Below are 23,301 nucleotides of genomic sequence, written 5' to 3' on the forward strand. Positions count from 1 at the left end.
AAGAGGGATAACTGTCTAGTTGAAGGGATGAATGGTGGTGCTTAAACCTTTCACTTCTAGTTAGACAGATTGAAATTCAGCTAATACAGGAGTCATTCTCATGCTGATAATTACCAGCTTAGAAAATATGTCTTTTCTCAATTCAGCTTTTGATAAAGGAGGCTTACGTGTCAGTCAAGTAACAGCACTAATTGAAACTGCTGTTGCAAGGCTGAAAGAAACAGAGAGATTTTGTTCCTTTAAAATTGTTCTGTATACAGGGAAGAAACTGCAGGGACAAAGACAGAAAAAGATCATCTAATGCTGGTTTCTCAAATCCAAAATTTTCCTAACCTCTAGAAGATAATTTGCTTCCATCTAATTTTGTTTTCCAGTGAACCGTACAATGTATTAACATTTCACTAAGCGTAAGAATACATTTGGAAAAAAACCATAATAGATTTAGTTACTTAGAGTATATACATATTTGCCATGTTTTTGTCTTATTCTTTATAATTAGTCTTGTGATTTTTATGAATATTGTTTTCCTATTTAAAGTCTATTACACAATTGTCAACGAAACTGATACCTTTTGAATGCTATTAAAGAACAAACAAATATGAAGTATATTAGCATCAGAGGAGATGCTTATTTTACCACTGTAACTCTATCCTTGCTGAAAAATATTCTTGAATCTTATAATGTGTTACAGATGTTACTCAGGGGGAACTTTTGTGCATTTTCACATCCATTTTGAAGTTGAGTACATTTTAGCTGTGTCTGTAGCTCCAGCTCTTCCAAAGTATTTTGGCAAAGTGGAGTGTTTTGCAGTTGCAGTTCATCAGAAGGCTGTTTGAAAGGAAAATAAACTAGTGCCTGTTTTCTGTGTAAGAAAAACAAGTATGAAAGCTTTGTGTATGTTCTGTGAAAGATGAAAGAGAGATAGATCATTTGCAAACTTGCTTTCTTTCTACTTCTGCTGTTATGGTTTTGCTGCCTTTGGGATAAGGAAAGTAAGAGGAAGACTTTCCTGATTCGATGGATTGTTTTATTCAAAACAGGAGAGGAAGACAGCCGGAGAATAGATAATGAGATTAATGAAATCTGAAGATCAAAGCTTTTAGAGGCCTCCTATTGAACCAGAGGCATTTTAAAACATAAAATCATTTTCTGCTGTAAAAGAAGAAAAGAGGACAAAGAGTGGAATAGACTGATGTATGTTCAGACTTAGGCTAGAACAGCTGTAATAAATAGAAGATAATATAGCATGTGAAAAGTATGATTCCATAAAAAGTATTTGAGTTTTTTGTGATAGATATATTTACAAGCTATATCTTAAAGCATATGCAAGCTGACTGTGCAGTATTCCTGCGTAAAAGCTAAAGCTGTGCAGAAAGTTTGGTAACTGCTTTGATTAGACAGAGCTGCCTGTTCAGCAGGCCTAAGCTGATCTTACAGGTGTGCCTCAGCACAGACATGGCTGGGAAAGTGTGTGTTATTCTCACAGCCATATGGAGTGACTGAGTAAAGAATGATTCCATTGGAGAAGGCAGCATTACAGACAACATCAAGCACTGACCACGCTCAAGCATGAAGCAGCAGGCAAGGCCACTGCTTGCAGTTTCACACCACATGACATTATGTGGAAAAGACAGAAGCATAGCTGTTACCATCCTACCAGCCTTCAGTTGTCATGAACTAATGACTGTAAGCCTAGTTCACCAGGCATCTGAGTGTCTTAGATAACTGCAGAAAGACATGATTTGAAAACCAAGAAGTGTGCTCTCTGCAGCAGACCTGCAGAAAAGCCTCAGCTGTGTATTCTCCAGTCAGAGTGCTGGACAGCTGAAACTTTTCTAACAATAGAATTTTAGGTGTTGTGATGGAGAGAGGCATGAGAAGACAACACATCAGAGTGTGTTTTAGTTGAGTTGTGTTTATGCATATATTATGCATATAATATTTTCTAAGTTACCTCATGCAGATATGAAAATGTATCCTGAAAATTACCTTCCTTATATTTTTTCTAACTTGCCACTACAGGCACGTGTACATGCATCATTACAAAGCCTTTTCTTTGTTTTCCTCAACATACTTTGGCTTGACCTAGTAAGATATTCAGTCAATAATCTGTAACTTTCAGGGCTGTTACTAAAAGTTTATTTGTAGATCTTGTTATGAATGAATTTGAAAAAGATCTTAAGGTTTGGTAGAAGCACAGCCTTTAGTAACGTTCTGCCCTGCAATTGTTATTGCAGATTCTGAACTCGCCTTGATGTACAATGACTCATCAGTACTGGAGAATCATCACTTAGCTGTGGGTTTCAAGCTGCTGCAGGAAGAAAATTGTGACATTTTCCAGAATTTGACCAAAAAACAGAGACAATCATTGAGGAAAATGGTCATTGACATTGTGAGTTTTTTTTGAGTTTGATCTTCCACAGAGCTAGCACACTGAATAATAAAGCACAGAAGCATTTTATGATAAATTACATGTGATCAGGCCTGTAAACAATGAAGTGAAAGTTTGAAGTTTTCTCATGTCTTACCCAAACATGAATAGTGTGTTCTTTTAAGTTTCAATAACTGTCTATGCATTTTTAGAAAGTAAACACTTCTGTTTCAAGCTGGTTTTGTACTGACATGTATACCATTCTACCATCAGTTAGAAATTTGCTACTGAATTAATAAGGAATTTGGGCTGATCTGATCATTCTGAACAATGCTGAACAATGATTTTGTCCTATTTTTAAAATAACTGAAATGAGAACCTACTATTATGAATATACAGGACTCGTGCTTGTATCATGTATTCAGAAATAGGAGCTATGGGTTCCTTCCAAAACTGTTGATTTATATGTTCAAATACTTTTTTAAAAACCCCAGTAGAATCATTTACATAGTGTTCGTTTTTTGTTTGTTTTTTTCTAGGTTCTTGCAACAGATATGTCTAAGCATATGAATCTACTGGCTGATTTAAAAACTATGGTTGAAACGAAAAAAGTGACCAGTTCTGGTGTCCTGCTTCTTGATAACTATTCAGACAGGATTCAGGTAAGGAAATTCATCTGAAAATGGTCACTTGCATTACGTACTTTATAACATTGTTCTCCCCATTCTCCAGCACAGATTAGAGCTGTCTGTTTCACACCATAACCTGCTACTTCCCTCTGTTTCTTTCCTGGTCTAAGTGACATGGTCCAAGTTACTCTCTGGGAGACTAATGAAGTGCTAGAGTAGTTCTGGGCTAAATGAGGCTTTGCCCTTCCTTTCAAATTGTCAAAAAGTGATTCTCTTTCTGACAAGGATTTTGTGACCTTTATAGTGGCAGAAGCAGCAGAAGCCAGGTAATTCATGGATATTGCTACAAGTATGAAAATCACACAAGCACATAAGTTTTTGCTGTTTAGAATAAATCTTGCTTTACATGTATTTTCAAGGTTTTGTTTTAGAGTCACCAGAAATGTATAAAAAAGGAGCTGCTGTTCTTCAGGGTAATAACACCACAGGTGTTCAATCTATTCCAGGTTCTTCAGAATATGGTGCACTGTGCAGATCTGAGCAATCCTACCAAGCCACTCCATCTCTACCGCCAATGGACAGACAGAATAATGGAGGAATTTTTCCGTCAGGGAGATCGGGAAAGAGAGAGGGGAATGGAGATAAGTCCCATGTGTGATAAGCACAATGCATCTGTGGAAAAATCACAGGTAATTGATTTGACAAGGTAGTTCAACCTTTTAGAAGAAAAGGATGGTACACCGTCATATTTTGAATAATTTCTGAATTTCCTTTTCTTCCTCTGAGTTAATTAATTCAGCTCTTCAGTAGTAAGTGAGGCAATCTGAGACCTTTACTGTGAAAACAGTACATGGCAGTATGCTTGCTGAAGGGATTCCATCACTGTCCTGACCTGAAAAGCAGCATACATGCCAAAAGAGATTACTGTACAGCTGATTAGGGTTTCCTTCAAAATCAGAATTAAATATAAAGCAGGTATTTGGCTCACTAGATGCAGTGGAGTTGTTTGTAATGAGCAGTTCACTTGAAAACAAATCCTTTCCATGCGCTTATCCAATATCCTGAATCAGACTTCTGAAAAGTAAAAGACCTTATCTATTATATAAACTAGTATGGTTTCCTTTCAGCCACCTTTAAGGTATCTTTTGTCTCTTACTAGCATAATATTTCTCATAACTTCCATGACTTATTCATTTCTCTGTGAATAATCATATTCTTGTATTATTTGCAACAGGTGGGATTTATAGATTACATTGTTCATCCTTTGTGGGAGACATGGGCAGATCTTGTTCACCCAGATGCCCAGGATATCTTAGATACACTGGAGGACAATCGAGAATGGTACCAGAGCACAATCCCTCGAAGTCCCTCTCCTGCACCTGAAGAAAAGGAGGAGGGAAAGCAGGGTCAACCTGAAAAATTCCAGTTTGAACTAACACTAGAGGAAGACGGTGAGTCAGACACTGAAAAGGACAGTGGAAGTCAAGTAGAGGAAGACACCAGCTTCAGTGACTCCAAGACTCTTTGCACCCAGGATTCAGAATCCACTGAAATTCCTCTTGATGAGCAAGTAGGGGAAGAAGTAGAAGAGGAGGAGAACCAAACAGCAGAGCCTTGTGTGGTAGAAGAACATTCTCCTGACACATAACAATGAAAACACACTCTCTTTCTCTCCTGCTCTCTCCCTTTCTTTTCCTCTTTCTCTCTCTTTTTCTTTTCTTTTTTTTTTTTTATGGGGGGGGAGAGGGGAGGATTTTGGTTTTGTTTTGGATTTTTTATTTTTATTTTTTTAAATTTAGGTAATGATTTCCAAAGTATATGTCACATACTAAACCATGGTCAGAACTTGGTGTTACCTGCCAGAAGGATTGTTGATCAAAACTGATGTTGATGACTCAGTTTGGCACTCAGGAATATTGTAACCAGAATTTTCACCTCCACGGTGTCAGAAAGGAGGGGGAGAACATCCATTAGGTACATTTTAATAAGGTCTCTATTTGGCAGAGTCCATTAAATAAAGCAAATGCTTTCAGAGGCGTACCACCTGCCAAACGAATGTTGGTGTGCTTTGATAGTTTTTGAATTCATTGTATTGTATTGTAAGGTATTGGATAATAGATAGATTAATGTAGAGGAAACAGACAGAAAAAACATTGAGGTTCCTACTGGAAAACAAATTCACAAAAATAAAGGGACACAACATGATTCTGTTACCAACAGGAAGATAAGCTGTGAAAATTGCATAGTTTTCTGATTTCTAATCTGAGACATAACTGAAAAAAGTGTGACCCAGTGGGTTGCACTAACCTCTCCATTTTGTATAATATGTGAAACAGAGATCTTTTTTAGAGCTTACTTTTTATTAAATATACCGAGGTATTATATTTAAAAAAAAAAACCGATTTTCATCTGCCACTGATTTTTTTTTTTCCAAAGAGTTACTTACAAGTTTTCAGTACAAATCTGTGCTACACTGGATAATACTTCTAGGTTTTTTTTCTTTAATTCCTTTTTCTTTTATTTTTTTGGCACCTTAGAATGTCATGGTAATATTGAGCTGTAAAAGTCTATTATTTTATATATTCATGAGTTCCATGAATATTTTTTGTGTTACATAAAACTTTTTCAGTATGATAGCTTTTTTCGTTTATTTGTTTTTTCACCACAATTTTCCCAAATGTGTTAGTGGATTTATATAGTGCTTTTGCCCTCATAGTGGCCTGATCCTGCCAACTCTGTCTTACTACAAGAAGTGGTCCCAGTGATACCAGCTAGGACCACTAACACTAGGATTTACAGGACCAGAGCCTGTAAAAACAGTAATGAATTGTCATCAGTAAAAAAGCAGCTCTTTTGCTATTCTAATAACAATTGTTCCTCTGAAACATGGTTTTTCAGACTACTTTTGCCTGGGAGCTATAGACTGCTAAATCAGAACAGACTGATACAACGTATGAAATATTTGTTCTGCTGAAAAAAAGCATTAGTGTAGTATCTCCAACTTAAGACTCCCAGTAACTTTTAATCTGGGTAGCTATCTAGTTAAACCATTTGCTAATCTGAGAGGTGTACAACATAAAAATAATGAGTAGTGTTATTTTTTCATGTCTTTGTTGCAAGAAGAGCCAGGCCAGTCTTGTCTTTTTATATTATTAAGTAAGTGAGCAGTGCATCATGAGAGTTGTAGTTTACTCCATATTATTTCAATCTTAGATCTTTTCATCCTTTTCCCTGCTTGTGCTAAGGGAATCCTGCCTTTCAGTTTGATTGGTACTGAAGGCTACCATAACTTGGAAAGCTAAAGGGAGGTAGGAGTTAATATTTGTCATTTTTCAGTCTTCTTGTTTGGTCGTATGAAAGAAGAGATTTTATTTCCTCCTCTTTAGTCATCACTAGAATTGTAGTTTTGAGTGTAGAAGATGGGAAATAGTTTCGTAGGGAGGCTAGCAGACTCCCACACTCTAAAATTCTGTTAAAATGACAATATCAAGATAATTTCTTAATAAAAGGTGATAGCAGCAGCCATTATTTTCCTTTTGGATTTTTTTGGTAGCAAATTTGCAGCTATGAATACAGGTACTTTTAAATTACCAGAGATCTAGAATAAAAGCCTGTTTAAAAATAATTGGCTAATAGTTCAACTTTTAAATGCATTTTGCATTCTTCTATATCCAGGTCATAATTTTCTTTACCATTAGCCCTCACAGGGCCTTAGCACAGAAGATGCAGAAGGAGTAAAAGAATGAAGATAACTCATGGGGTTTTTTAAGTTTTGCCTTTTTTTTTTTTTTTGATTCTTTTTTTTTCATCATTTCTTGCTGACCCTGATCCATCTGAAAGTCCTTTTAGCCCCCAAGAGTGCCTGGAACCTCAGTAGTGGAAAAGCAATATAAATTCCAGAATAACCAGTAGGACCTGGAAAGTTTTGTTTCTGCACTAATTGAAAGTAAATGAACATAAACCCATATTGTGAGATATACACCTGTACATGTGGACAATCAAATCATAGAAAATGATACCATTTCTTAGAGTTGGGGATATAATGCACTGTACAATCTTTTTTTTTCCTCTTTTGCCAAAGTGTGTTTTAGCATTGTACACTGCTTTAAAACAATACCATTTATAAGTGGCTTTATGTGTTGTGAATATTTTTGCCATTAAAAAATGCAGTGAGTGGATACTGAGTGGGAGGAAAAAAGAAAAATCACCTTGTTTATAACAGTACACTTTAGCTTGCAAGTTGCTGTACTCAGTAATGCTGTATTTAAATTCTTAAATTGTTTTGTGTCATTAAAAAATGATAATGAAAGAATATCGATAGAACAAATAGCATTCAGAAGTTAAAAAAACTTGAATGAAATGGATTTTATAGAAAGCTTTGACAGTTCTTTTGAAACACATTATTTATTTTTTGTGCCATTCATTTTTCTCACCAAATGACCTTACCTGTAATACAGTCTTGTTTGTCTCTGTTTACAACCATGTATTTATTGTAATGTACATACTGTAATGTTAATTGTAAATTATCAGTTCTTATTATAACATCATCCTTGTCAGGGTGGTGTTGCTGTATCTGGAAACTCTTGGTGAGAGAATGACTATTGTGTATACATATTCCTTGTACATTTCTTCTCCTGTAATATATTCAGTGTCACCATAGAGCTCATTTATGGAAGATTTGAGAAAAGTATAAAATACATAAAGATATATTGATTAAAAAAGCTGCAGGTCTTTGGTCCCAGGGCTGTGCCTTAACTTTAAACAATATTTTCTTGTTTAGCTGCATTTGAAAGTAAGGTAGCCTTGGGGCTAGGGCTGGGCATTTCTACCATATTTTTAGTTGCTAACTGATGGGGGATACTCTTACGAGCTAATATGCGTAATACTACAATAAACTTTCATTCTTGACCCTGCTGGAAGTTCAAGCTTTTGCAGACTTCTGGTAATGTAATTGTATTGTCTCTGAATATCTTTTTACAGCCTGTAATTGGGGATTATTGCAGCCATTTTTTGCTCCTAAAAAAGATAAATAATTGATGCTGCATTTCAGTGCTGAAATGCACTGAAACAGCTTTGGAAAGCATCTCTAATAAACATTTGATTTTAATGCATATTGTGAAATGGAATGATCAGAATTAAGAGGGTGTAACTCATACACTTTTACAATTGTCTGTAATGTTTCTTCTTTAGTAGCACAAATGATCACTGTATAAGTAGAATCCATAGTAGGATATACAACTTCAGTCTTGGAAATGCTTTCCAATATTAGTGTTACAAGTAGCCAAAGTTTATTTTATATAGGTGTAGCTAAAGCTTTGTGCAGATGTGTGTAGCATAGTGCACTAGCTCTACAGAAGAGCAGTAAACTGTTAGATGTTTTAATAACACTACTATTAGGTTTGCAGGTTGGACTGAGCAACTCTTGCTGTTTGACTTGTCACATTGCTCCAGACAACTCAGAGCTGGTATCATTGAATTTGCCAGAGTGAGGTAAATACCTCTTCTCCATTCCAGTGATGCCCAGCCCTTGTAACTTGCGACTTATTCATGAAAGGAGAGATTCTTTTCCAAGAAAAACCAGAATCTCCTTTTTGACACAAACTGTAGATTTTAGCAGCCCTGGCCCAAAGGAATTCGAATGCTTTTGTTTTATATAGTCTAAAAGGGACTCTACAACAACAGATATCCTGAACAATTTCTTGTTACTGTTTTAATTCGGTATTTTCTTTGGGGATGTCTTGAGAGTGGCAACTTGTGTGAACATTGCACATGGCTATTCTTTCACTGGTTTCTTAGCCTCTCTTACAGCCTATGGGTTAGTACTGTACATCGATACCTTCATATGAAATTTTATATGCAATGGAAATAAAAGCATGTGTTGATTCTGCCTAGTTACTGTATTTGATTTTTTTTTAAAGTTAACTTTTTTTACATGAATCCCATAGTTTTGACAGCTTAAAAGAAAACATATTTCCAGAATAATTTGATTACCGTATTTTGTCAGAATAGTGTTTCACATAGATAATACAAAATAAACTTGAGCAAATCAGAAAAGTCAATCAAATACGGTATTTCTTAGGGAGCCTAATATACAAAGGTGTGATATATAGTTACACTAGAAAGGCATACAGTCTTGGTTTTCAGGAAATTTTACCAGTGACTTAAGTGGTTTAAAGAAACTAGATGTCTAGAGGTTGTCTAGATGAGCAATACACTGGGATACCGTATAGAAACTAAACCAAACCAAACCAATAAAAAAGTACCACAAACATTGTCACAATCTCTGTTCCAAATGGGTGATAAAAAGAAATTGCTCTTAAAAATAAAATTCATAGTGTTTTCTTGAGGAAGGAGTCACTCTTAATGTGAGTCCAATTCTTAAACTGGCTTTCAGGCACCTTTTAGGTGCCTGGCTTTCAGGATCAGTGCGAAGTTTTGTGGGACTCTTTGCTTAACTGAAAATAGTTTCTTGTTGAATAAAAAAAAATCTATGTTCATGTTTTTCTTAAGTCTCTTAATCCTTCTTTGGATTTAGGAGTAGTTTGCAAGGGGAAGGAATTCTTATGACTCCTTTTTAATCACACCTTTGTGTCAGAAAACGCTGGCTGTACTGTGTGGGGTAGATGAAGGGTGCTGCGGTGGGTGGATAAATTAGATGGTGTCTGTCACTCCTGTCAGGCTTCTCCTCGCATGTTTGATGTGGTGATCTGTTGACCACTTGCTTTTCCTATCCCATATTGTTCCCCCTCCCGCTCTCCCCTGCTCTAGCCCTGGCCACTCCCTCAGGTTCTCACTATTGGTTCCTGTACCCCAACTCCGCCCAGGGACCGCCCCTGAGCCCCTGACAAAACCCCCCTGCGCCCGGGTCATGAGGTCTCTCTGCCTCTGGGGGTCGCTGGGACAAGATGTGACTGTTAAAAGATCCTCTTAAACCCTCATGGAGAGACCCTTCTCACCTCCTCCATCACTGGTTGTAAGGCTGACAGCTGCCGGAGCAAAACCGCGGAGCCGTCCGAAATGGACTGCGGGAGGGCAACCATGGTCGCACTGCCCTGAGCAGCTCCGCTGAGCTCTCAGGGAAAGCTGCAGCTCGCTAAACTAAACCTAGCACTACTACAGTTTCCAGCACCCCTAATAAGAAAATGGCTTGCATACATCATGGCTATTATTATAAGGAAGGAGTCCCAAATAATTGTTGACAGTACTGAAACCTTTTCAGTAAGCAAATCAGGTACCATAGCCATGCATAAGCCTGAAGCTGGCAGCAGTAGCTCATTGCTTCCTTCCTACATCCTCTCGCACTATGTCAGTCTCTGCGCATGGAAATAATGAATCAGAATAGAAAAGTTTCAGAGCAAAAGCAAAATGTATCCCTTGTTTCAGTGCAGACAGCTGCTGCTGTAGCAGTTCAATGTGTTTTTGAACAAATTACTCTTCTATTTCCTAATGAGACAAATAGTCTGCATAGCTGCAGCTTTGTTTGCTTAATCTCTCTGCAACAAGGAAAATGAAAGTCACAGCTACTAGCACACGTAGTGTTTACTGGAATGATCAGTCCAATTTCTCTCCAGCTGTGATTAATTTTGCTTAGGTTTTTCCAGGAAAAAAGAAATCACAAAAGTTCAAAGATGTTTGAAAAGCCTTTAGTTATGAAACACAGATTTAGAAGAAATATAAAGATTTTCGTTATAGGCTAGCTGTGTTGAAATTAGTTAGAATAGGAAGGAATTTGGGCCCAGCTAGAGTTAATTAAAATAGTTACGAGAGCTGGACCTGAAATGGGTTTTAAGATGTTAGTAACTGATTACTAAATAACTGATGATCTGTCATTTGCATGTTTGCTTAGCTGTGCTTAGAAGAAGGAATAGAAACTTTGATAAGTTGGTGTAGGGAACAAGGCCAATTACCAATTTCCTCCCTTTGTGGGAACCCATTCAAAAGTCACGCAAGAGGAAACTTAGAGGTCACTAAAGTAATTAGGATTGTTAAACTTCAGAAAGGCAATAAGGTCAAAATGAGGAAGATGAGCATACTTCATCTTTTTTGGGACCACTGACACAATTCAAGACCTCCGACTCAATTCAGAACACACACTACGCATGCTTAATGACATTTAAGCTCATTTCCATACAAAGTGGAGAATGGGAGGTGTTAAAGTTATGAACATGCATTCGTATTTTGGATATTCATAGTTTTTGGAAATAAAAAGCTTTGTGTTTGCTTGGATCAGGGCCCTGCGTCTTAGGGAGCTATCCCACGCAGTGCCTGGCACCAAATAAAACATAAAAACTTTCTAACTCTAAACTGTTAGAGAGATTTTGTCCATCTCAGTTGGATATCGATATTAAATCAATATTCATATTTTGGTAAATCAGTTAGTTCAATTTAGTTTAGTCTGAAGAATAAATAAAATCTCTAGCTTCCTCCTGTCAAACTGGTTGAGAAATCTGCAAAAGTAATAAAGGGACATAGGAAGTCCAAATAGAAATCAGAGTGACAAATTGGGAGCAAAACCTGAGCAGGGAGAAATACTCTCCTACTAAAATAATCTCATCTCATCAAAGACATCCCATAGCTTGAATATGGACATCAGGAGAACTGAGTTTAAGTTTGATTTTTGTCTCAGTTCCCTGGGTACAAAGCTGTATCTTTTTTGCCTTCTTGCAAAGCAAGTATTTTGAGTTCCTTGAAGTTACCGTGGTGCTGGTAAAAACTGTATATGCAGTTAAGATATACATATAGAAATATAAAAAAAAATTTGATACAATGCAGAGTTAATCTCATCTTTAAAGACTAAAAATGTGGGATGACTGTCTCAGGCAAACAAGCCCTTCGTGTGGGAGACATCCCATCTGAGTAAACAGCCCATAGTGAAAGCAAGAGGGAGAAGACGTAGGACACTGGATAGTGTTAACTGTCTAGTGCTGATGAGCTGGGCAGACAGCAAATACAGGTCAGAAACTCATCAGTCATGTTTCTTCCAGTCCTACCTCCGTCCTTCTCTAACATTCATTGAGTTCAGATGCCTACAGTATCAGCATCTCTAGTATGTAGTGGAGACCATTTTTTGTTTATTTGAAGAAGTCTGGAAAACAAAGTAGAGGTTTTGCAGTATAGTAGTAGTCAAACTACAGTAGGCAAGTTTTGTACATGTGTAGTACTTGGCTTGCAGCAAATGTCTGTAAGCCATCATGGCATGGGGCTAGGCAGAGACCGTTAAAGCTGGCTTAAAATCCTCAGTATCTTCTGATAGTTGAGACTCCAGAAAACTAATAGCCAAATCTCTTAAGAACTTAAGCTAAATTTGTTATTTTACTATGTTCTGGTTTGTCTGGGGTAGAGTTAATTTTCCTCACAGTGGCTGGTATGGGGCTGTGTTTTGGAATTGTGCTGAACACAGAGTTAGTAATACAGAGATGTTTTTGTTATTGCTGAGCAGAGCTTACACAGAGCCAAGGCCTTTTCTGCTTCTCGTACTGCCACGCTGGTGAGGGGACTGGGAGTGCTTGGGAGGCTGGGAGGAGACACAGCCAGGACGGGTGATCCCAACTGACCAAAGGGATATTCCAGACCATGTGACATCATGCTCCGTGTATAAAGTGGAGGAAGAAGGAGGAATGGGGGGACATTTGGAGTGATGGCTTTTGTCTTCCCAAGTCACTGTTACATGTGATGGGGCCCTGCTCTCCTGGAGATGGCTGAACACCTGCCTGCCCATGGGAAGCAGTGAATTCATTCCTTGCTTTTCTTTGCTTGCATGTGCATCTTTTGCTTTCCCTATTAAACTGTGTGTACCTCAACCCATGAGTTCTCCAGCTTTTACTCTTCTGATTCCCTCCCAGTCCCATTTATGGGGGAGCAGCTGAGTAGAGCTTGGTTGATGGCTGGGGTTAAACCAAGACAAGATCTCATTGCAACCTATCAAAAGTGGTCTGTCTGGGGTTGCTTTGAAGTGGAGCATGAAACCCAGGAAACACAAGAGTAAGGAGAGAGACAGGGGAAATATGTTAAGGAAATGTATGGGAAAAAAAGGAAATAAAATGTTTGAAAAAGAGATTATTGCAATCTGGCCCAGGGTTTTGACATTTCTTAGTGGGGATACAACCTCCACCTGTGCCCTCTGAAGTCCCCCTACACAGTAGGCATCTGGGCCGCCACACGAAATGAGGTGAACTGAGGGCAGAGGGGGACAAATGTGAGGAAAGCAAGAAAAAAGCCCTCACTCAAGGATTGGCTCTACCACAGCCACTGCTGCTCTGGGGAAGATTGAGGAGCTACAAGTCACAACCAAAAGCCCCCACTGTGATGTGTGTCTGTTAGACACTGGTGTTCTGGGCTGTGCTGTTGCTCCTTGCCCATGTAGGGGTGCAGCCAAAGTCCCAGCTTGGTGCTCATTGCTCAATGGGGCACATAGGCTGTGGTGTCAGCTGCTCTGAAGTCACTGGAGGGGTGGATATCAGTGCCCTGAGGCTGAAATGCACCCCCGACACTCTCACAGGCGCTGTCAAGAACAGCCACCCCAGAGAGAAACCTGCTGTGCTCCTGTGAGTTGCTAAGGAGTATCGCTGTCCCCTTGCTTGGGGCCAGCCAGAGTACTTTGTAAATTTGAAAGCCTTTTAATCTTGTTTTCCCAAATGGGAGTCGGGTGCTACACTGTTTGGAGCCTCTCATCTGTAACACTCAACAGCACAGCAAGGCCAGGGCAGATGTGATCCACACATAGTGTCCCCAGCAGGAGCACAGAACACGGACTGTCTCCTAGCACCTTCCTCCACAGTCAGCAATTACTAGTAATGAACATCATTAGTATTCAATTTATTCATTAATCTGTCCAAGCTGAAAAAGCCTTCAGCAGCATGACTTCTAACTGAACTAGTTATGGTTTGGTTTCTTTTCCCTGCAGGTAAGTAAAGTAACTCTCAAGTTCATGCTTCATTAGAAATACTTGATATCATTGTCCATTCTTTCCTCACCAGAATTCCCCTCATAAATATTAAAGCCTTCGTGCTTCTTCCAGGCCTGCTCCTGCCCAGAGAGACTAGTGGGGACTCCCTTTAAACATACGTTGTTGCAGAACCATTCAGCCTTTGTGTCTGAGTAAGTTGGCAACAGGCCTCAGACCGTCTGGTCAGCTGGGTTTGCTGGTTCCAGTGTTCCACCAGCCAGGAAGAGTGGGAGCCCCCAGCACTGTTTCCTGGTGGGATGGCTGCAGCAGCAATCCTGGAGCTCCTCTGCTGCAGATTGGCTTGCACAAGCTGCCAGGTGGGAGAAACTGTGGGTAGTGGTGCAGGATGTTTCTCTGACAGGTTTGATGTGCTGCAGAATCCTCAGGGCTTTGTGCTTGGAGAGTGGTGAAAATCACAGCCAAGTGCAGTGACACTGTTTTTTCAGGAGGTGTGTGGGGGGCATTGCGTAGCAGCCAGGGTGATGTTTTGGGATACCTGTACTGTTGTTTACCCACATTCGACCTAAAATTTTGGAGGGTCTTTTTTAGATAAATTTGAACGATTTTCTGATGCATTTCTGCAGAATCCTGCAGATCTCCTTGTAGTTGCAGCCCTCCCTGGCATCACTAATGATGTTTATTTTCCTGGGGAGCAGACATTAGAGTTGGGCTCCTTTTAGCAAAAAGTATCCTCACGGTGGTACCCAAACTTTCCTCTGCTGCACAGGCTTCAGGAGGAATAGAGATGAAATCCCAGTGCTCCCCCTCCCCTTTCAGTTGCTGCCCAGCAGCAGCCAGTGTGCTCCCACTGCTTTCTGGGGACAGGTGGTGCCCCTGCAGGAACCCTCGATGCAGGGGTGGCTGTGCCACAGCCTCAGGCTGCACATCCTGCTGCTGTGCTGCTGCCACTGCGCTGTAGAGGAGCAGCTCAGCCAGACACTCGCGGATGCAAAGGGGTTTTTTTGTGCTCATAGTGGAAGGAAAACACTGCTTTGGGCACATGCTAATCTCTACACATTCATTTCAGTACAGAACAGCATGTTATTGTGAAAAATAGATTAGGAAGCCTTTTGAAGTAGACTTCCTATCCAAAACCCCATGTTGCATTTCCAGGTATCGCTGTTGGACTGTTTTGTATGTGACTTGATGGTGTCATATAGAGACCACTCTGCCTCTGATAATTTGAAGTTTCCTCTAGCAGGATAGAGCTTTGTACCTGATTTAGGAAGAAAAAGGGAGAGAATGGGGATTTAATTTTGGGCCACTGCAAATCCAGAAAACCTGAAAGCATTAGCAAGGGTGAGTATGAATCATTCCTTTCTTCTTTGTGCTACTTCGGATGAACTGCTCTTATGTTCAGCTTCATTAATAATTAATACAGTGGGGAAGCAGGGCTTGGCCGCATTATCTTCTGTCACAGCCAAAGGGCATGTCTGCAGATCCACACAGCTGCTCTTACTCCAAGGCTCTGGGAAGCACTGCTTGGTGTGTAAGAGAAGTGAACAGAAATCTGTGCTTCTTGCTGTAGCTAATAGTGGTAGGTGACAAAAGGTGAAGGCACCATACAAGGGGAAGTGAAGGTGATGTGAAAGCTCTCCAGGAGGAGAAAACAAGCACATAAAAGGGAACACAACCTGGACATCTGCAGCACGGCTCGCACAGCAGCATAATCGTGCTTGCTAGAGGAGAGGGAAGCATGAGGTTTCTGAGAATCTCTTAAATTACAGCTAAAAAGGCCTGAGTTTTTTCACGAGGCATGTTGCAGCAAAATAAGGACTGCCCAGGCCTTGGCACCCTGCAGCCTCCTGGCCTCACTCTGCAAAGGTACCTGGCTCTGCTACTTGCCTGGTCCCAAACTCCCACCTGGCCATCTCTCAGGGATTGCTGATGCAGGGAAGTGCACAGGGGCATAATTTTGGCTGAGGAATTATATTACAGTGAGTATCTGAGCACAGAGGGAAGTGGTGGATAAAGGGATGCTGGAAACACCTGTAGGGTAGCAGTAAAGCTGCACATCCAGCAAGTATTGAGAGACGGGGGCCACAGCTTACTTACAGGGTGAGGGAGGAACCTGCTGCTGTCACACTCCTGGGACAAGGAGGAAAAGAGTCCTTGGAGGACTGTCTACAGGGTGGGTTATATAGAGTAAGTCAGGCCCTGGAAACCAGCAGTGGTGAACACTGGGATGGCAGATTAGGATCATCTTTTAGTTGTTCTACAACTTATTTTGTCATCTCTTCTCACCAAGACAAAGTAGCAACTTCCTCCGATACATAGGGAAATTAATGTCTGAATACTTTGCGGAATTATCCCTGTCAAGGTGGTGGGTTGGTTTTTGGTGGTGGTTGGTTGGTTGACATCAGTTAACAAGCTCAGTAGAGGTGGTTGTGTATGTCTGCAAGTTAGGGCTTTCCAAAAAGTTTTTACAGTACAGAAATCACTGCTACTTAAGTGAGCTTTTAAAACTAGTTGCTTAGGGCAGATTACTATGTTTCTAATCTATGCTTGGTGTGAAAAAGCATATAGATGCATATGCACCTATATATATATTTATATAAACTTGTTGAAAAGAGGAAATTCTGTGTGAATGCATGGATGAATACACTTGTGCAGTTGTGCTCTGCAGAAAACCAGAGCCCTCCACAGCAATTGGTGGGTCTGCCGTAGAGCAATTCCAGCAGTTACTGGGAGAGAACAAGAGAAAGGACATCCCTTGCATTCCATCAGCAAGAAGGAACATGTGAATGTTTATTGACAGATGCAATGCAAGACCTGCAAGCTCTGACTGACCTCACCTTTGCCAGCAATAGAGGCTCCAGCAGGGAGCTGTGCACTGATGTGGCTGGTCCCACAGCTGCAGCTCTGCTGCAGGGGTGTAGAGGGCTGGGGGATGAGCACAGTCCTGAGGCATCATCCCCCTTGCTCTGGATATAAGCAGCAAAGTGCACATGCCTTAGAAGCAAGATTTAAGACAGTTATGTAGCTAAGCACACACACACAGAGGCAGGTACAAGCTCAGATGTTCCCATGATATATGTGGGAAACACAGCTCAGACATTCCTTGAGATGGCTCACAGTGACGTGGGGAAATCATGCAACAGAGCTAACTCTGCCTGCACTTTAAAAGGGTGTCATATACTCCACATTGGGGTAGTCAGGAAAGTCTCAAGGATCAAACAGGTAATTTCAATGATTGAAATAGACTGTGAATCTGACACTCAGTTAGACAAATAGAGTAAGTTCACAGACCCATTGGCTCAGGGTTCACCCTAGCTGCAGAAAAAGTGAGATGGCCAGGGGGTCACAGAGGCTGGCTGTGCAGGCTAGAGTGGGTGGTAAAATACTGCATCCTCTTTTTATTTATTTCCTTTTTTTTCTTTTTCTTTTCCCTTTTTTTTTTTTCCTATCTAAATGGAGAGAAAGCAGAGCTAGCTCTCTGATAAAAGCAGAACAAAACTGCAGAATCTGTTTATCCGTGGTTTTTGTTAATGACAAATTTATTGGAAGTGTAGTAGTGCTAGGTTTAGTTTAGCGAGCTGCAGCTTTCCCTGAGAGCTCAGCGGAGCTGCTCAGGGCAGTGCGACCATGGTTGCCCTCCCGCAGTCCATTTCGGACGGCTCCGCGGTTTTGCTCCAGCAGCTGTCAGCCTTACAACCAGTGATGGTGAAGGAGGTGAGAAGGGTCTCTCCATGAGGGTTTAAGAGGATCTTTTAACAGTCACATCTTGTCCCAGCGACCCCAGAGGCAGAGAGACCTCATGATCCGGGCACAGGGGGGTTTTGTTGGGGCTCAGGGGCGGTCCCTGGGCGGAGTTGGGGTACAGGAACCAATAGTGAGAACCTGAGGGAGTGGCCAGGGCGAGGGGCAGGGGAGAGTGGCAGAACAACGTGGGATAGGAAAAGCAATGGGCAAACAGATGGCCCCAAGTACGATTTGATAAGGCCTTCTTAAGACCCATTGAATGAGTCAATATGTGAAATCCTTAGTTCATCTGCAATGGTCAATAAGTTTCTTGGATATCAATGGGGATCCCATGCAAGCCTGGAATTCGCAGAAGCAGCTGTGGTAAAGAGACTGGCACCCCTGTCCTACCCTTCTCCAGGGACTTACTGCCAGCATTGCTGCCCAAAACCATGTTTACCCCAACCCCCTTTAGACTGTGGTTTCACCCTTTGGCCCAAATAACGCACATTAGCTGGGGCACTTTTAACAGCAGAGTGCTTCTTTGTCCTGCCAATCTTATGCTATGCACAGCAGGCAACGGGCTGCCACGGTGGCTGTGTTAGCAGCATATTCATCTTCCTAGCTTACACACTCCCATTCCCAAACCTATTACCTCCTTTTCCTGACAGGCACTGAAAAAGAAATTAAAAATCTCCTCTTCCAGTAGTTAGGCTGCAACAAAACCCATTCCCCAAAGTGATGCTCACCCTCCAGGAGGAAGGGAGGAGGTGGAAGAGGTTGCAGAGTCAAAGAAGGGGCCACAGCCTCCGTCTGACCACCCTCCAAATCCATTCCTTTCACAGGTCTACAGAGCTAAGCCACTTGTCAACTACATTTTAAGTGCAGTTCATCATATTCACCACATTTCACTGTCACTTCTCACATCTTTCCTCTCAGCAACTCTTCACACTCACAGCTTTGCTGAACTCATGGGTCCTTTCCTTTTAGGCTGGAGCATTCAGTTGTTTTTCCCTGGTCCCATGAGGTTTCTTTCTTTGTACTTTATATGTCATCATCTCAATACCCTCACACTTCCAGTGGTTTTTTAACCACTTCCTTGGCTAAACTCTGTGAAGGTTGTTACCCTACTCTCTTTGCTATTGCTGGCATGGGACACCTCTACCACATTATGTTGTTTGGAATGGATACCTGAAGTGGGTGATACCAGTACATAGCAGACACTCTTCTTGTGTCTCCGAGTTTCCTGGAAACAACCTCCTCAGGTGTTCCTTCCTGGTAAACATCATTCAACAACAGGTATTTTCAACCATAAAGTGTATCTTTGATGTTGCATTACAAATAAACCCATGCAGCATTTAAGCAAAAGGGTTTTGGCCCCGTTCTCTCATCAAAGCATTAAGCTGTCTAACTCCAGATTGCAGGAAGTGCTTGGTTCCTTTCAATGACCCTGGATGAAGTCCACACAGAGCATGTGGGATCTCTGACCTGCTTCCTGTACCCTTAGGGAAGGCCCTTCTCCCGGAGCACAGTCACCCACAGGGAACATTGCCCATGACTCAACCATTGCCACACAAAGCCCAGCACTACTGATGACACTGACACTGAAGGTGGAGTTCTGCAAAGACACAGAAATGTGCACTGAAACAACTAATGTTTGGTGCCCGTTCCCGTCCTGTGTCTCTGCACAGGAAGGGCACCTTCACAAACAGTGGAGATGACGCTCATCAGAGAGTGCAGCAGCCAGTCCAGAGTGAAGGGTGTGCTGTCATCACACACTCCCACCTTCCCAGGTAGGTGTAGCTGCATTCAGACCAACACTATCCACACCTTTGTGCAGGATGGAGTGGGAAGGGCACTGTGTGTGCACACAGGCTCTCTGCTGTTCAGTGAGCAGGAGGCTGTGGTCCATCAGAACAAGGAAAATATCTTGCACTGAAGCACCCAGCAGACATCTCTTCTGCTTGGAGAAAAGTGACAAAAACAGCAACCAAAAAAAAAAAGAAGGTAAAAAGCTGAGCTTGACAGATATCAGCACAGGAGAAAAGTTAAACAAATTCAAGTGCCCAGTAGAATTGTGGGATGGATCAAGGAAGACTAGCAGTGTAAAAAGTTTTAAAGGCTGGTTCTCAGTGCCTCGCGATCCAATTGGAAAGGGATGAAACCTCACCTGAAGCTCATAGTTTGAGCTGCATCTGGGGAAAGAACATCTTCTGGCTGTAATGAAGCTATTTGAATTTCCCTGGAAGAGACAGGGCAGAAGTTTACCACTAACTGCAAGGACACCTGTTAAATCTAAGGTTGTGTGATTTGGACCATGCTATGAAGCCTTGTTTGATTCTATCTCTCCTCACACTCTACTTGGAGAGATAGCCACAACCAGAAGTGGGCTGAGTGGGAAGAAAGAGCTTTTGATGCCCACATGATGCCTCATTATGGGCTGTCTAGATGGGAGTCCTGTGCTCAGGCCACCCAGAACCAGGTCAGCAAGAGTGACTAAGGTGAGTGGTTTGTTCTCCTTCTAGAGGCGTTGTGTCTGCAGGCAGACAGCCCAGGCTCATCCTCTAGCCTGGAAAGTGGTTCATTGGATGGGTCTGAGCAATTTCATGCGGCACAAAAATGTACATGGGGCCACTGAATAGCTTCAGAGAGCTCTTCACAGGAATGTTTCAAGCAGAGAACAATGTCTGAGGGCAGTGGCTGACCTGGGGCATCAAGCTCTGACAGGAGCCTCGGTCTTGGTTCCAAGGGGAGGGGTCCTGCACAGCAGTAGAAAAGTAAATAAAAAGTGAAGGGCACTGCTGTGCAAGCTGTCATTCTCTGGCTCCTGGAGAAAGCCCAGGGTTTTGCCCTCTCCTGTAGAGGGATCTCCCGACCAAAGAGCAACCAACTGCATCCTGGGTTTTACCTGGAACATGGGGAAACCTGTGTTAGTATCCATGTTGTGTCTGGGTGCCTTAGTCTAGTCCTGATCATCTTCCCAGCATTTAATTAGAGACAGTATTGAAAACAGCATGCTGTTCTTTGCTGCTGAAATGAACAGGCAGCTGCTGAGACTGCAGAGATCGCTCCACCAGGTCCCCAGGACACTCATAACTCACTCACACCTAATATGGAGCAAGACTGGGGAGTCCCATCTGTCTCTGAAAGGATTCTGTCTGCCACACTGGAGAAGAAAGAAGAAAAGACGGAGGGTGGGAAGAGAGAAGATACTCCATTTTCTTTCAGGGATGTAGAAAAGCAGTGACTGGAAGGCAGTTCTTCTCACAGTCTCTTGTCAGCTACCACTGTAATAAGCAAGTTTGCTGACCTAGTTCAGAGTCCACATATTAGGATGGGAATTGTGCAGCATGAACCATTGAACAAGCTCTTTGAAGGTGTATGTGTGCAGTGAGCCACAGCTATGTGAGCATGGGTGTTCCTCCTGAGCAATGCACACTGTGCCCTTCTGTGTCCTGGGTGCAGCCACTCAGAACTGCAAATAGGACACATGCCTTAGGGCTCCACCATTTCAGGAAGCTGCACCATGTGGAGACCCTACTCCAACAGTCAAACAGGTGGATTCAGCCTTGACAAACCCCCCATCTCACTTGCATGACACATAAAATCCAATGAGCGAATATGCTACGTCAACCAGGGAGGTACAAAAACACAGACACTGCCTATGAATCACCTGCTATTCCTGATTTTGATGAATCCCCTGATACATGGGTGACATGTTAATGCCAAACCGTTTGAAGCAATGACTGATACCTCCCATCCTCTTTTCTCACCTCTGACTTTAGAGCAGGTGTATATAACATGCCAGAAAAGGGGGAAATCAAACAAAGCTAATGAACTTGTGTCTCTTTATAGGTAGGAAAAACAAGGTAGTGTTGTTTTCTGCTTTCTCATTGTGACACGTGATGATTATGGATATCTGTATAGAAGCAGCAGTGGCAGGGCAAGGCAGACATGAGTAACCTAATTTGCCTGCCCAGCTCTCAGGTGACTGTGTGTGATGCCCATTAAAGCATTGGGAGCCGTACTAGCCTGTCCCAGACAAAATTACAGCACCCCCTTTCCTCATTTTTCTGCACCATAGGGTCGTCAGTCTGACCATGGCAGAGTTTTGCCTTGGGTTGTTCACATCCAGGCCACTTGGTGCTGGCTAGACTCAACTTCCTTCTGCTGTGTGGAAAAGCTTATTCCCAAAGTCCCTCAGTACTGACATCCACTGACCAACATGCAAACCCTTTTTTCACAACAGACTCAGACTTCACTTCCCATAACAGTATTGCACCTTGACCCACGCTTTTAATTCAGCCACACAGAAGGTACCCGGGTTTGAGAGCAAAAATTGTGCCAGAGGCTGTTTATTTTACAAGTTACTCTTACAGCACTTGAAAGTTTTGGATGGATGGAGAATATGCAAAAGGATGAGCTTAACACATAGCCTTAAGTTCCTGCTTCCCTCGTGACTTGATGCTATGAACAAGCATAAGCAAGAAGATATTTTGGCTTGATGTGTCCATTTTTTTCGATACCCTGCAAAAGCTTGAGGTCTTTAGTTTGGCCAGGATCCTGTGCTCCACCCAGCAATTTAGGATGCTTGGAATACAGCAGGGAGATGAAGCTGACATATTTGCCACATTCAAGAGGAGGCCATGGTTAGGTCTGAATCTGTGCTGTCACCTGTCAGGACCCATGTAAACCATTGTGTGTGTAGTGGCTTCTCTTTCTTCAAAAATAGGTGTGATTCTTTCCAAGAATCAGTGCACACTAGTAAGCTGTTCAAAACATTGCTCAAAAGTGAGACATAAGCAGAGCAGTGTTCTTCCTGTACCTCCTACACAGGTGCAAATTGCATCTAGCTCTCCTGTAACTGGAACCATAAATGTACATTGGAAATTTAGGCTCCTAATGAGAACAACAGGAACCAGAGAGTGTGTGCTGTAATTTTAGCTCATTGCCTCTATTGAATCACCTCCAACGCAACCAGCATCACATGTTGCATTAAGGAATGGCAGTGCCACCTGGCCATAACATAATTTAGTTGATTGAAAGTAAAAATCTTGCTATGTAGACGTCATGGGTCATGTGCAGTTACATGCCTAAAGGATGTTTTTTCTTTTACCTGAAGCTATGCAGGCTTAGAAACATGGAGAGTTTTAAATGCCTGCCATGGATAACTGATTTAAGCTTGCTTTCAGGAAGCTGATGGCAGTAAATTCATTTATGAAACTATTTTCTCTGAGTACTGAAAACCTGTTCTCTAATGTGAAAACAAGCTGAAAGCCAAATATATGCACATTTGTGGGCATGAGAGGTATTTTTCTTCTTCCCTTTTTTTTTTTCTCTGTTGGTATCTCCACCTTTTAGCAGCTCCTGTGGTAGGAAAACGTGAGATTTTCCTGGCAGTCAGCAGTGGGAAGCCAGGCATGTTGCCTTGAGATGTGATGCGTTCTTCCAGAGGTACTGGTCGAACTTGTCATCCTGAGGAATATAAAATAGCCCTGACCCGTGTTCAGATGTGCTCGTAGTTATAAAACCAGGCTGCACTGCTCCAGGAACTTGCAGCATTTTCAGACTTGAGAATGACAGTGTCAGAGAAAATTATTCAGTGTTTTAAGAGTGTTTATTTCATGCCCTTATGTATTCAAACTGGTTTTTTGATAGCACAGCTGACTAGCATG

At 41.7% G+C, this 23,301-nt stretch overlaps 1 protein-coding gene across 5 annotated transcripts in view; it reads left to right on the top strand.

Annotated features, from left to right (window-relative positions):
• The window catches only part of LOC125319585 (cAMP-specific 3',5'-cyclic phosphodiesterase 4D), a 368,051-nt gene extending 359,160 nt beyond the window's left edge, over window positions 1–8,891 (top strand). For all 5 annotated transcript variants that reach the window (XM_048290860.1, XM_048290863.1, XM_048290861.1 and 2 more), the window contains 4 exons: window positions 2,238–2,392; window positions 2,911–3,033; window positions 3,507–3,689; window positions 4,235–8,891. In XM_048290860.1, coding sequence (XP_048146817.1) covers window positions 2,238–2,392; window positions 2,911–3,033; window positions 3,507–3,689; window positions 4,235–4,648 — 875 coding nt within the window. In that variant the 3' untranslated portion in view covers window positions 4,649–8,891. The remainder of the gene's footprint in view (window positions 1–2,237; window positions 2,393–2,910; window positions 3,034–3,506; window positions 3,690–4,234) is intronic.
• Window positions 8,892–23,301: the final 14,410 nt, after the last annotated feature.

This window comes from Corvus hawaiiensis, chromosome Z, assembly GCF_020740725.1.
Source record: "Corvus hawaiiensis isolate bCorHaw1 chromosome Z, bCorHaw1.pri.cur, whole genome shotgun sequence".
Classification (NCBI taxonomy): domain Eukaryota; kingdom Metazoa; phylum Chordata; class Aves; order Passeriformes; family Corvidae; genus Corvus; species Corvus hawaiiensis.